Genomic DNA, 14,092 nt, shown 5'->3' with positions numbered 1-14,092 from the left:
TTTAATTTCAGTTAACGTGGTACTGAAAAGAGTAACATTACTGCGGTAATTAAAGTGAGACGGCTCCCACCCCAGCCCTGTGCAGTGCTGCTCAGCAGAGTGCAGTTTGACTTCCCATCCTCCCAGCACTAGGCGAGCACCAGCAGGCAGCTGTGGGTCAGGCCTGTGGGGCTGCCCCGCAGGCTCACAAAGAGCTGGAGCAGGGCTGAGCACTCCCAGCCAGCCCCAAGGCAGCAGGATCGGCAGCACATCAGCTGCAGCAAGTGAGAAAGCCACATAAGGAGTGGCTGCAAGTGGACCAAGGTGCTGCTGGCTGCATGTGGGTGCGCTCTGCTGCAGGACGGCAGTGCAATGCCAGGCTGTGCTGAGCTCTGCTGAGCTCTGCTGAGCTGTGAGCCACTCTCTGGCTGAAGGAGAGAAGCCAGAGAGTTGTAGTCTATGGGGCGGAGTCTAGTTGGAGGCCTGTATCTAGTGGAGTGCCTCAAGGGTCGGTACTGGGACCAGTATTATTTAATATATTCATCAACGATTTAGATGAGGGAATTGAGTGTACTATCAGCAAGTTTGCTGATGACACTAAGCTGGGAGGGGTGGCCGACACGCCAGAAGGCTGTGCTGCCATCCAGAGAGACCTGGACAGGCTGGAGAGCTGGGCGGGGAATAACTTGATGAAATATAACAAGGGAAAGTGTAGAGTCCTGCATCTGGGCAGGAACAACCCCAGGTTCCAGTATAGGCTGGGGAACGACCTGTTAGAGAGCAGTGTAAGGGAGAGGGACCTGGGGGTCCTGGTGGACGACAGGGTGACCATGAGCCGACACTGTGCCCTTGTGGCCAAGAAGGCCAATGGCATCCTGGGGTGTATTAGAAGGGGGGTGGTTAGTAGGTCGAGAGAAGTCCTCCTTCCCCTCTACTCAGCCCTGGTGAGACCTCATCTGGAATATTGTGTCCAGTTCTGGGCCCCTCAGTTTAAAAAGGACAGGGACCTGCTGGAGAGAGCCCAGCGCAGGGCAACTAAGATGATTAAGGGAGTGGAGCATCTCCTTTATGAGGAAAGACTGAGGGAGCTGGGTCTCTATAGTTTGGAGAAGAGGAGATTGAGGGGTGACCTTATTAGTGTATATAAATATATAAAGGGGGAGTGTCACGAGGATGGAGCCAGGCTCTTCTCAGTGGCAAACAATGAAAGGACAAGGGGTAATGGGTACAAATTGGAGCGCAAGAGGTTCCACTTAAACCTGAGAAGAAACTTCTTCTCAGTGAGGGTGACGGAACACTGGAACAGGCTGCCCAGGGAGGTTGTGGAGTCTCCTTCTCTGGAGACATTCAAAACCCGCCTGGACACGTTCCTGTGTAACCTTATCTAGGTGTTCCTGCTCCGGCATGGGGATTGGACTAGATGATGTTTTGAGGTCCCTTCCAATCTCTAACATACTGTGATACTGTGAGATGGGCAGAACTGTGCCAGGCGAGTGGTTGGGGCTGCTCAGAGCTCAGTCCCGGTATGGGTGCAACATGTTGGGTGCTGCCAGGGGAGGGCAACCAGCTATAATTAAAGCAGCAATAGTGCTGTGCCCAAGGCAGAGGGTGGCACCGTGGGGGTTCCGTGTCCTGGCTGCCCCTGCCTGAACAACACTGAAACCCACAGAGAGCCCCCTGTTCCCCTGCACTGGCAGAAATTAGGGCTAAACTCAGTAGCATTGTGCATGGCATGGTTTAAGTGGCTCTGCTTGAGGGACTGTTGGTGCTGCATCTGTCCCACTGCCTGTGGCTGCAACTCGCTAGTGCAGCAGGTCGTCATGGCAACTGATGGTTCCTATGACTGTACACCTGTGTTCACCTCCTGGGCCCAGCCTGGCCTTGGAAATTCCCGTTAGAAAGCTTACCTGTGGAACTGCACGAGCACCAGGGAGCGGCAACAGCACCGGGAGCTCCAGGGTGCAGGCAGAGTCAGCGGCTGGTGTGTGCCCCAGGCACCCCTGTGCAGCTGCACTCAAGGTGGTGCTGGCACCCGGTGACACCAGCGCTGCCACCTGCATGTCATGCGGCCCTCGCAGTGCAGGCAGAGCAGCCACCCTGTGCCTGGAGCTGATGAGCCACAGGGGCGCTGGCCGGGGCGCAAGGCTCCTCCAAACTCAGCACCTCGTACCCCATTGCAGCAGCAGCAAAACCATCCACTGTGCCTCTATGGACTGGACTTCACACATCTGCACTGCTACACCCATCTACACTGAACTAGCGCTGCCTCTCCCTCTCTGGCCACCGTTGCACATGGTCCTTTGGTAGGTCAGTGAATCGCTCCCCAGCTCCCCCTTGCTACAGGGTGCCCCTCAGATAGAGCAGGTTTCCTGTGCCCCAGGAACCGGCTAGAAGTTACTGCCTGCCAAGACAGGCAACGGATACCTCCTGCCAACATCAGCCCATCCACTGTGCACCCTTCTCCTAGAACCCCTGGGTGCAGTTTCCTTGGCAGGATTTCCCTTTTCAAAAGCACTCGCCCTCTCCCCAGCAGGTCAGTGTCACATGTGTACCTGCAGGTTTGGGTTTCTGTGGACCCCCCAGCTGCAGCGGGGCTGGCAGCCAGGCTCACCCCCATCCTCAGAGCTCCTCCTCACCCGTGGGTGCTGTGCTTCCTCCAGGAAGCTTCTGGGGCACACTCAGCCTCCACACAGAGACTGAGAGTAGAGAGGCTGCACTGTGCAGCAACAGCACCCAGGCTACTGCCATCACTGAGCCAAATTCATTCATGTTTACCATAACACGCACAGGCAGAGAGTTTGTTTTGGGTTTGGGTTTTTTCTGGTGCTTTAAGAGGGGAAAAAACATTTCTCCCTCTCTCTCTAAACACTGTAGATCTATGCTGGGAAGCCGCATGGACGGGGAAGGGCATGGAGAAATGGAAATTGCATTTCTGACAACTTGTTTCTGTTATTTTTACCTTTCGGGACAGGGAGAAGCACGGCGCAGCGGCCTGGGTCCATGTGATCAATAGCTCCCCTGAGAGCTAGGCGCAGCGTGCCCTGGGGCCGGCCCCGGGCCACAGCACACACAGGGCAGCACAGGGGCGCGCAGCACAGAGAGGGGTATGCAAGGGCAGCGTGAGCCTCGTGTGAGGCCCAGCCGTGGCCAAGGAGGCACCCTCACCCGCAGGGGTTCCCTGGTGCATGAGGTCACAAGGCTGTGATTCTGGGCATTGTCTCCAGACCACACCCAGGCCGGGATGCAGGCAGGGTGGTGCCTGGCCCTGCGGGCACAGAGCGCGGCAGCATGGAACGGGAGGGCTGCGGTGAGGACACGGGGGTTATAAAAATTTAGCATAGCCAGGGGTTTTGGTCCAAATTTAATTTATTTACAATTTATTGAGAGGCAATAAGCAAGCAGCGCTGGGTGCGCAGGGAAGCCTTCACTCCACCAGGAACGCACGCCGTCTCTTTTGGGTTTTACTCTTTTATACATTATCACATCTGGTATCTGTGCTCTTTACATCCTGCATACGTATCCTGTTAGGGGATTGTCTGAGTCTATGGTATCCTGTTGTTAGGGTCCTTGTTCTGTTTTCTTGCTTATTCTGCTTTCTTGAAGATTGCTGAATCGTGAGTTCTTCATTCTTCTTCCTTATCTCGTGACCTTTGAGTGACAAATCATCCCTTTGCAAAGAGCTCAATTTGTATAAGCATTGTTGGCACTACCGGACATCTGTTATTTGCTTAAGACTTAGTTCCTATATGTTGTGATTACAATCTTGCATAAGCATATATTGGGCGGTTACAGCTGTTTCCCTTTAGGCAATATTCTAAAGTTTACAAAGTGTTCAGAATTTTACAATATAATTCTTACGGCCCTTAACTAATGTAAAAAAATGATTATTACATTATTTCTTCTTTCTTCTTATACCAAGTGCAATGGGTACAAGGGTTTCTGAGCTGCTGGCACGAATCATAATTGTATCCCTTACACGGGCAGCGGTGGGGCCGTGCTGCCATGGAGGGGGCGCTGGGCCCCTGCGCAGCTCTGCTCTGCCACTGCAGGAGCCCCAGCCTTGGCGTCTCCCGACAACACCGGGTGCTCTGGCGGTGGGAGGTTGAAGAGCCAATGCCACAGGGTGGTGGGGCTGCCCCAGACAAGCTGGGCAACACATCATAGAATCTCCCTGGGACCCAGGGTTGTTGGAGCAGCAGGAAGGGCCTGAACCATGTTGTGTCCTTCCCGCAGTGAGAGAGGGGCCAAAAGGGGGCACATCCAAGGAGGTTCCTGCACCTCTGGGCCAGCCTGAGAGTGCCTGTGGAAGGCTGCCGACACCGGAGAGGGCAACATCAGACCCGAGCAGCTCCATCCACCAGCTTCAGCAGGAGACCCAGGTGAGCGGTGCCAACCCCACTCCCACTCCAGGTGCTGGTTGTGGATGCCCAGGCTGGTGGCCGGTGGTACAGGAGGCCCTGGCCAGCCCTCACGCCTGCCAGCAGACAGCTCCTCCCCAGGGCTCGGGGCTGTCCACTCCTGCTGCAATTGCACTGGTCCCACTGCCACGATTTCCCACAGCAGCCATAGCTCCTGCTGGCATCACTGCAGTGCCAGCAGGGTCAGGGGTTGGCGTCATGAGCCCTGGAGGACTTTAGAACACACACAGGGTGGTACTGCCTGGTGGGGGGGGGTCTGCACCCACCAGTTACCAACATACCCCAGTGCTGCTCTGTGGGCTGCCAGCAGCCTCATCCAGCCCCCGTGCGTGGCAGGAGCTGGAGGAGGGTCTGGCTGCAGCAGTGAGCGAGAGCAGTGCTGCTTGTGCTGTGTCCTAGGGCCGAAGGCAAGCGGTGGTGCCAGAGGCACAGCAAGGGCAGCCCCAGGCGTGCCGGGACACACTGGAGCTGGAGCCAGCGTCCATACAGGCACTGCAGCTGGACCTAGACTTCTGCAGAGACATTAATCATGAGCTGCTGGTGCAGCTGCGGCACCAGGAGAGGAGAGCGGAGCGGCAGCGGCAGGAGTTGGTCTTTCTGAGGCAGCAGTTCCAGGTGGTGATGGGCAAGGTACGGCTGAAGGGTGGCACAGGCCAGGCTGAAGGAGTCCCCAACCCTTGGCCATGTGCTTACATCTTGGGCAAGGCACCATGCCTGCCCAGCAGCCTGCATGTGGGTACTGCTGGTGATCAGTGCTCAGGGACAGGCAGGATATATCCTGCCAGCCACATGTGGGATGAGTTAGCACCTCACCCTGTATGCATGGGTAGACATGGGGCAGGCATGGCTGGCATGGCCCAGTAAACCCAGCTGAGCAGAGCTGAAAGACTGCAGCTCCTAAGGGCCCCACTGACACTCTGGGCACCATCCCAGTGCTGGGCAGCCCCAGGTCAGTGATGCACCTCTCCCCAGGAACGGAAGGATGAGGCAGTGCAGACAGAGGTCACCTTTGATGTGGCTGCCCCTGGCCATGCGGACACCAGCTACAACATCCTGGAGAAGCACACACTGGTGCTGGAACAGGTCAGTGCTGGCAGACAGGGCCAGACAGGGCCAGCACACAGCATACAGCAGTGCTGCTCACATAGGCAATGGTAGATGCAGAGATGAGGTGCTGCAGGCAGAAGAGAGCAGCCAAGAAGTGCTGGTACCGACGCAGAACACAGCTGGGGAGGGCAGCTGAGTCAGGCAGTGCTGAGGAAGGTGGGGTGAGCAAGCAGGGGGCATCCAAGGCCTCTGGGCTGGAACATGTGAAGGCTGGAGCCTGCAGCCAGCACCCTGAGCTGCCACAGTCTTGGTGGCCCCAGCCAGAGCTGCAGCCCAGTGCTGCCCCAGTGGCAGAGAGCAGCAGCAAGGAGACATCTGGCACCCATAAAGGCCATTGTACGTGTGGCTGGAGGATGAGGCGCAAAAGGACCCCAGGAGGCAGCAGGCAGTGCCTGCCATCAGTTACTGCATGTTCACACACTGCAACACTCTGTCCATCCTGGTGTAACAATGGGGAATGGCAAGACCGTGCGGTCACCAGAAGCTCCCTGTGCTTTTGGGTCATCCCCAGTTGCAGAGTTAAGGGGCAGACAGGGTTTGCCTGTGCAGTCCTGGGAAGGAGGATGGGCAGGCCCTGAGCCTGGGGGGAAGCAGCCAGGGGGGCACAGGAGCCACGAACGCCTCAGAACCACAGTGTCTCATCCCTGGGACAGGGGGAGGCAGTGCCAGGCACGCTGTCTCAAGCAGCTGAATTAGGCACTGCCAGCCTGGACTCCCCGCAGCGCACAGGGGAGCAGCCGTGCCTGGGGAAGGACCCACAGCAGGATGAAGGCTGCAAGGTTTCAGCTGTTCTGCGAGCACTGCAGGAGGAAGCAGGCAGGAGCAGAGCAGAGCAGGCTCAGAGCAGGTGAGCCACACACAGCCGGAGCCCAGCAGGGCTCTCCCTGTGCCTGCTCCATCACGAGCAGGCAGCCGGGCACCGCAGCAGCTCAGGCTGTGACCGTGCCCACAGGGAGCTGACAGAGCAGCTCAAGGCAGAGCTGAGCCAGTGGCAGCAGAAGCATCAGGTGGCCATGGAGCAGGCACTGCAACACATGCACGCTGCGGCCCATGCTGAAGAAGAGCTGCAGAGGAGCCAGAAACAGCTCCAAACCCTGAGGGAGCAGGTAGGTAGCAGGCAGGACCTGCTGTGGGGTCCCTCCATCAGCCTGGCTCCAGTCTCCTCTGCCCCTGTGGGTAACCTAGGGCCCGCCAAGTAGGCTGCCACGCCGTGAGAGCTGCAAGGGGAGCTGACAGCTGTGCTGTCAGTAGGATGGGAAAGAAAAGCTGTAGCAAGAGCTGCTGCAGGCAAAGGAGTGAACGAGCACCCTCAAGAGAGTTAATAAAGCCCTGCACCAAAGCCTATGCTGCAGGAGTTGACAGCGAGCTGGGATCAGCAGCAGGAGAGAGGGCACAGACCTCACTCGAGCACAGCAATGCTGCATTCCCTGATGCGTTGCCTTCTCTCAGCTGAGGACACAGGAGGAGCAGAGCCAGGACCTGCAGCATCACCTGGCTCAGCTGCAGGAAGAGCTGAGAGCCACCCAGGCCCTGCATCAGCAAAATCTGCAGCAGCTGAGTGAAGCCAAGGAGACCATCCAGGTCCTGCACCAAGAAGTGGCCTCCAACAAAAAGCACATGGCAGAGCTGCTGCAGCAGGTGACGGCAGGGACAGGGCAGTGGTAGGGCAGCCGTTGGTGCAGGGCTCACTCTGGCCCTGGGCAGCACTGGCCCTGGGTAGCCCAGCCTGCCATGGCCTGGCCAGCACCCTCTCTTTCCCCTGACTCTGCACACAGGTGAGGGAGACGACCACCCTGCAGGCAGAGCTGGCCCAGGCCCAGCAAGAGGAAGCCAAGCAAGAGGAGAAGATTGCGGCCTATGTGAAGCAGAAGCAGCAGCTCCACTGGGAGCTGAGGAAGCTGCAGCGGTCCCAGGAGCAGTGTCAGAAAGAGGTAAACATGTCCTGGGCCTTCCCACAGGGCACCAGGAGTCTATGCTCAGCCTGTGCCCCTCTCACTGCTTCTCTGTGCCACCAACAGGCCCATTCCCTCCAGGAGACAGTACGTGAGCTGAGGAGCCACGTCCGGTACTGGCAAGAGCGATACAAGAACAGTGCCCAAGCTCTGGATACGCGAGAAGGAGAACTGGTTGTTTGCAAGGTGGAGCTGGCTTTCCTCAAGGAACAGCTCAGCAAGGCCATGGAGCAGGTACAGGTTAGAAAGAGGTTAGAAAGAGCTGACCCTTAATAACCTAAGGTTAGGCCTTGCAGCCTGGGTAACTTGAGTACAAGCCTCAGAGTTCGGCTAAGACCAGACGGCTGGGATTGCTTCTCATGTCCCTCGTTCAGCTGTATTCTTCACAACCGCCATCTCCTAGGGCTGAAACGTCTGGGTTGGTCACAAAGTGTCCGCCGTCTCTCAGCCAATCCACAGAGGCAGCACCACAGCCCAAGAGCAGGAGCACAGGATGGGCCCCTAGTACCAGGGAATGACAAACAGATCCTGGTCCACAGGCAGCGGAGAGGTGGAAAGGGAAGGACAGGGGACAGCATTCTGCAGCTCCCAGGCTGCCCAGGGAGGAAGCCGAGGGTCTGAAAGCAGCAAAGCTCACCACCTTCTCCTTATAGTAGCCCTCCTCACTCAGCTGCTGGAAGGAAGCACCTCAGCATTGAGTCTCCATGTTAGAAGAGCAGTTCAGGGCAGTAGTTCTGAGGTTAACAGTGGTGCTCCAAAGCAAGGTCTCCTGAGGCACCACCCTCTCAACCCTCTGCTCAGCCCAGGCCACTGGTCCAGCACAGCCTGGGTTCTCCAACTGCCTTCAGCCCTTAGCTCATGGAGGCTGGGAAGTGCAGTCGCAGCCACTGCGACTACACATGGCACTGTGGTCACTCTTGCCAGGTGAAAACCCTGCGCTCTGCCCGAGCTCCGGCATGCTCCAACGGTGGCAGACTGCACAAGGAAACGGAGCTGTTGCTGGTCAACATCAGCCAGTGTGTGAAGGAGCCAACGTGAGTGAGAAGCCTTGACCAAAGCACAGGGGCAGGTGGCTGCCGCCTTCTCACACCGAGTCACCCAGCTCGTACCTTGTTTTCAGGCATTCAAATGAGAAACCAGGGAACAAGATCCAGACTGCAGAGCTGCCCAGGTGGAAAGAAGTAAGTTCTGAACACAGGAGTGAAGCTGAGCTGTCCCAAACAGCAGTTACTGCTGCTGGCAGGAATATATGGGACAGATGGACAACTGCTGGACTAGCCAAGCTCCTGAAATGCCGGCAGATCAGGGTTGTCATCATTGACACCGCCCATTTCCTCTCCCTTTCCTCCAGGCATGTTCAAGACACACTGCAGGAAGAAGACACATAGCTCGTGGCTGGAACAGATGAGCAGCAGCACCAGTGAGCAGCTGAAGGTGACAATCTGGCACAGCCTGGCTTGAAACAGGGCTGGCCCTGTGGGCAGTTGAGCAGAGGCTGTGGGAGAACTGCCTTTGCCCTCTAGGTCAGTGTAACGCTGTGCCTTGTCCCGTGTCTTACAGGGCAACAACTTCACATTACCAGCCCCACACAATTCTGCAGGACTGTCTCCACCCCCCTCTTGCCCAAGGGACAGGAACAGCGCAAAACAAAGCAAGGATTAGACAACTTTTAAACAAAATAAAGTCTTTTCTGTTCTGTAGCAAAATCAGTGCCAAGCACCATATCTTTTCTGGGCCACAAGCTGTAGAGTGCCTCAGAGAGTACAGTGATCAGAGAGGCTGGCCACACTCCTAAGACTCAGCTCCTCCTGAAAGTCTTTAAGCTTCAAAGCAACGGGCACCGCTGCCTTAGAGGCCAAAGCGTGCTGGAGTGTGTCCTGGTGTCAGGGGCTCGCCCCGCTCCTTCCGCCCAGGGGTGTAGATTTTAGTAGCTCTGCCAGGAGAGAACAAGGGTGATTAGTGGAATACGTAACCTTTCCCTGCACCACAGCACCCATGAGAAAGTTGGCGTGCTCCATGCAGCTCACTACTCCTGCTCCTCAGCAGGCATTCCACGGCCAGGCAGGGCCAGCACCTACCTGGCACTGCCCAGAGGGCTGCGGCGCTCCTGCTCCTCCCGGCGGGCACGCAGCTGCTCCTCGGCCAGCGCCATCTCCTCCATGGCAGACACTTCCTCCTTGGCACGGCGGCGGTTCTCCTGGAGCAGGGCAGGGGAGGTCAGGGAAAGGCAGAGCTGGCCAGCAGCAGACTCTCTGCAGGCCCACAGGCCTGCTCCCTCCGTGTCAAAGAGCACACACCCTGCTGTAGAGCAGCTATGCAGTGGGCCTGCTGTCTGCCAGCTCATCCTGCACAGGAAACTCACCTGACGTGACTTGCCAGCATGCTTGATACTGTAGAACATGGGGCCCAGCTCTGCCAGCCACTCTCCATCCACAGCAGTGACACACTGCGTGTATTCCTGCAGGGACAGAGGAAAGGCCAGAGTAGCAGGATGGCACTTGTGCAGCCTGGGCACCATTTCCAGAGCCGTGGCAGCTCCCCCCCCCCCTCCCACTTGCTGATGGCACTTCTCATGCTGGGGCTACACCCCTTCCAGATCATTCCTGCCAGCCTCAGAAGCTGCTATGGGCTGGACTTGGTGAGACTGCAAAGAAGTTCAAACATGTCCCACATAGGTGTCCTGGGTTTAGCAGTAGCAGTCATTTTTCTCCTTCTTGGTAGCTGGTGCAGTGCTGTGTTTTGACTTTCAGCTGGGAACAGAGCTGATAAAAATGATGTTTTGGTTTGGCCAAGGACTTTGTGAGCCTCATGCTGTGCCAGGGAGGAGGGGAAGCCGGGAGGAAGCAGAGGCAGGACACCTGACCCAAACTGACCAAAGAGGTATTCCATACCACGGCACATCATGCCCAGGATGTAACTGGAGTTACCCGGAAGGGCAGGTGGACTGCAGGGTTGGAGAAGGTATCAGTCGGCGCTTGGTTGGGCTGGGGGGTGGCAAGTTATCAGTCGCCTGGTGATGGGGTGTTGTATTCTCTTTCCTTGTTATTTCCTTTAGCATTACTATTATTGGTGGTAGCAGTAGTGATTTGTGTTATACCTTAGTTACTAAACTGTTCTTATCTCAACCCGTGGGAGTTGCATTCTTTCAGATTCTCTTCTCCATCCCTTCAGGTGTAGGGGGAGGGCAAGAAGGGGAGGGGGAGTGAGTGAAAGCTGTCTGGTTGGGGTTAAACCACGACAATAGGTCAGGAAGAAATACTGGGAAAAGAACAAACTGGACTCCGCAGATGACATAGACATGCCTAGTTGGTATAGATGAGTAATGCTGATAACTGCCCCTCCAACAACTCCTAGTATCACAGGAAAGCCCTCCCACCTCCCCCATCATGAGAGTACTCATCAGCCTTTTGGCTAGCCCTCAGCTCAAGCTCACCTTGGTGGTCATGACCAACGCATGATACACAGTGTAGTCTGGTGTGTAGCCCATGCCAAACAGAGAGCTCGTAGCGTGCGGCTGGCAAGGCATGCCTGTACGGATGTTCACATACTCCCCAGTGCCCTGCAAAGAGGAGTACTGTCAGTGCACCAGCTCCCAGACAGGGCTTTTCAGCCTCAGACGAGCAGACACACCTCTCACCTTAAGCGTTGCAGCTTGATGGAAATACGCAGCACAGATGCACTTCCTGACAATATCCCAGTCAGTACCACAGGATGCCAGGCTCATTGATGCTGCACCATGGTGTCCTTGAGCTGGGCACGCACCTCCCGCACCTGCAGGGGCATGTGGCAGTCAGACCCCTCTCCTGTGTAATGCTCCCACCCACAGCCTCATTGCCACAGCCTCACCTCCACATGGCCTTGGCATAGATGAAGTGCTGGTTGCACCACAATGTGGAATAGCAGTTGTTCTTCCACTGCAGGTGAACATTCATGTAAGTCAAGTGATCACTCTCCGGAACAGCAAATTTCTCCCACACTTGGTCACTCTCCTCCTCTCGGCCCTGAAGGGTGAGAAAAGAACACAGGTTAGTCAAATTATCAGCGGAAAGCCCCAGACTGCTGAAAGAGCAAACATGTATCTTAGGCCGATAAAAGATGGCAGGTACAGACAACATGGAGATAACAAGCAAGATCTCAGAGCTGCAACCCATGTCACAGGAGACAATGAGCATTTTGGAGAGCGCAGGATCCAGTGGAAACTCCACCATGAGACGTCCTGTTGAGGTCAGACCACCTATAGGAACAGCACAGGGGTCAGCAGCTGGGCAGGTCCCAGTCCCGCGGGCTGACAGCTTGTCCCAGCAGCCAAAATACCAGTGTTATCCAGGGCTCCCAGGATCCATAGCTGATACATGGAGTTAAGCATGTTGTCCTCAGGGGGCGGATCCATGAAGTGGAACTGCAGCAGGACTTGAACACCCAGGGACTTGAGCAAAAGCACCACATTGGCAAGGTTGGTGCGCTGGATCTCAGGCACTGTGGTTGTTAGCAGCTCATTCTTGTAGGCACTTTGGGTGTACAGCCTGGAGAACAGATGCCAAGAGCATGCTGCTCACATTCGGGCCATGGTGTCCACTATTGACTCACCCACCGCTGCCCACCCCAGCCAGCAGGACATCAGAGAGGAACCTCTACCCTGGCCAACATGTGGCCTCCCCGGCGCCTAAGGGTATCTGTGCTGCAGCACAGTGCACACCCCTCACAAGCACTGTAATTCCCTGGGCACAGACCAGCCTCAAAGCAATGCACTGAGAAAGCTGCTTGGCTTGGCTGTTATCCTCACAGGATCAAGGGCAGAACAGCCACAAGTGAAGACAGGCAAGGAAAGAAACCAGAGCATGGCGTTTCCTCTGCAGAGTCACTGGGTCCAAAAGAGAAGGGCTCAAGACCTGCTTACTGCTCTCGTACCCCCAAAAGTTCAAGACAGCAAACAGCTCCAGTGAGAAAAAAGTATGTATAACCTGATGCCAAGCTGCAGGTAGGACAGGAACAGGAACACCATTACATGCCTGCCTGAAGCAGTGGCCTGGGCCCGTTCAGCCAGCTTGGCCTGCCCTCTGGTTGGCATTTGCTTGACTGATGGGGTAGGTCTGCAGTGCATCCATGCCTATACGGGGGTTGAAAACCTGCAGGACGTAAGCAGAACAGACTGAAGAAAGAGAAAGGCTGGGTCACCACCCAGTCACAGAACCCCCTCAAACCAAACCCAGAAATGACAGACATAAATAGTACAGGAAATCGTGCCTTACCTTCAACTTGCAATAGCCAGAGTCAATCACAAACATGATGCCGTCCACTGTTGGTGAGGTCTCTGCAATGTTGGTGGCAACAATGCACTTCCTGACCCCATCTGGAGCCTGCAAGCATACTGCACGTCAGTCACAACCTGAGGCAAGGGTCTTTGCCTTCCAGGGAGCATGCAGGGCAGTAATACAGAGCCCAGAAGGACAGGGGTGATTCTTGGAAAGTTGAGGGTGTTACATCCTTTCTCTCACTCTCCACATGCAATACAAAAGGCATGCCTGCACCTCTCACTACCTCAGTAGTCTTCCCTGTACTAGTTTCTCCTGTCCCCACCCCTACCACAGAGCACACATCAGCATCTTCTGGAAAATCTTGGCCTGCAAGTCCGATGGTATCTGCGAATAAATAGGCAGAACAGCAAGCGCAGGTGCCTTCTCCAGCTCTTCAAGATGCTCTATGATTTGCTCTGAGGTCACGTAGGCAAAAGAGGGGTGTAACCATAAGATGGGGTGTAACCATAAACAACAAGGGGGTAGGATAGTGCCTACCCTTCCAGCTCACCTCTGTGTCCTCCTGGCCAGGCATGAAGATGAGGATATCTCCAGGAGCACCAGAGAAATGGACCTGCAGGGCTTGTTTCACTGCAGCCTCCACATAATCCTCTTGTGGGGTCTGAAAGGCACACCCAGATTTCAGACATCAATAGCTGACCTGTCCAACCCTTTGTGCAAGACTGCATCACAGCACAGCTTCTCTTCTTCTATCCTTTTGACCACCACAGAGTGCTGTACACCCAAGAACCAACCCCCTTCTGTCACAACAGAACTCCCTCTGCAACATTGACCGTACCTTGCTGAAAAGAATATCAACAGGGAAGGTGTGCCCAGGAATGTGGAAAATGGTAACGTTTCCAAAGAAGGAGGCAAACTTATCCGCATCCATGGTGGCTGAGGTGACAACAAGCTTCAGATCTGAATGTCAGGCCACCACCTAGAAAGCAGATGAAAGGAACAGTAAGAAAAGGGCCCTTGGGCATGGCTGCAGGATGCTTCTATTGTTACTGAGACAACAGCACAGGACAGAGCTTCTGCTGTACTCTAGAGTCACTGGCTGTTAATGCCAGGGAACACAGATGCAGTTAAGCAGGGCAGAGATTAGAGAGGAAATAACTTTTCCCAATTGCACAGCCCATTCTTGTCATCCTGTCAATCTAACTATCTGGAATCCAGGACAATGGAGACAAGAGGAGGTAAAAACTGGACAAGAAGTTTATGGAACTGGAGAAGATCCAAGGGTGATTTTACAAGTAATAATTAAAGAAAAATCTAGAGAGTCAGCACAACACCACTTATTATTCAGTTCCTTCCAACTCAGCAAAATATACATGGAAAA

General features: G+C 55.4%; 2 protein-coding genes across 2 annotated transcripts; one reads left to right on the top strand and one right to left on the bottom strand.

The window, feature by feature from the left end:
• Nucleotides 1-6,517: 6,517 nt before the first annotated feature.
• LOC133226088 (polyamine-modulated factor 1-binding protein 1-like) lies at nucleotides 6,518-8,844 on the top strand. The gene is made up of 6 exons (XM_061379229.1): nucleotides 6,518-6,610; nucleotides 6,954-7,142; nucleotides 7,280-7,435; nucleotides 7,523-7,690; nucleotides 8,381-8,490; nucleotides 8,577-8,844. Exons 1-6 carry the CDS (start codon nucleotides 6,518-6,520, stop codon nucleotides 8,842-8,844), a joined length of 984 nt encoding a protein of 327 aa, XP_061235213.1.
• A 274-nt stretch (nucleotides 8,845-9,118) lies between these two features.
• LOC133226034 (pre-mRNA-splicing factor ATP-dependent RNA helicase PRP16-like) lies at nucleotides 9,119-12,820 on the bottom strand. Its single transcript, XM_061379151.1, is given in 8 exon segments — nucleotides 9,119-9,389; nucleotides 9,535-9,653; nucleotides 9,819-9,914; nucleotides 10,890-11,015; nucleotides 11,094-11,185; nucleotides 11,188-11,690; nucleotides 11,771-12,582; nucleotides 12,706-12,820. Coding segments are annotated over 6 exon segments (570 nt in total). The 5' UTR covers nucleotides 11,240-11,690; nucleotides 11,771-12,582; nucleotides 12,706-12,820; the 3' UTR covers nucleotides 9,119-9,304.
• Between the last annotated feature and the right edge of the window lie 1,272 nt (nucleotides 12,821-14,092).

Source organism: Neopsephotus bourkii, unplaced genomic scaffold, assembly GCF_033783945.1.
Source record: "Neopsephotus bourkii isolate Nb327-2 ecotype Australia unplaced genomic scaffold, CSIRO-AGI_Nbou_v1 NB_1768, whole genome shotgun sequence".
NCBI lineage: Eukaryota > Metazoa > Chordata > Aves > Psittaciformes > Psittacidae > Neopsephotus > Neopsephotus bourkii.
The sequence above is the reverse complement of the archived record's forward strand: the minus strand, read 5'-3'. Positions and strand labels throughout refer to the sequence as shown.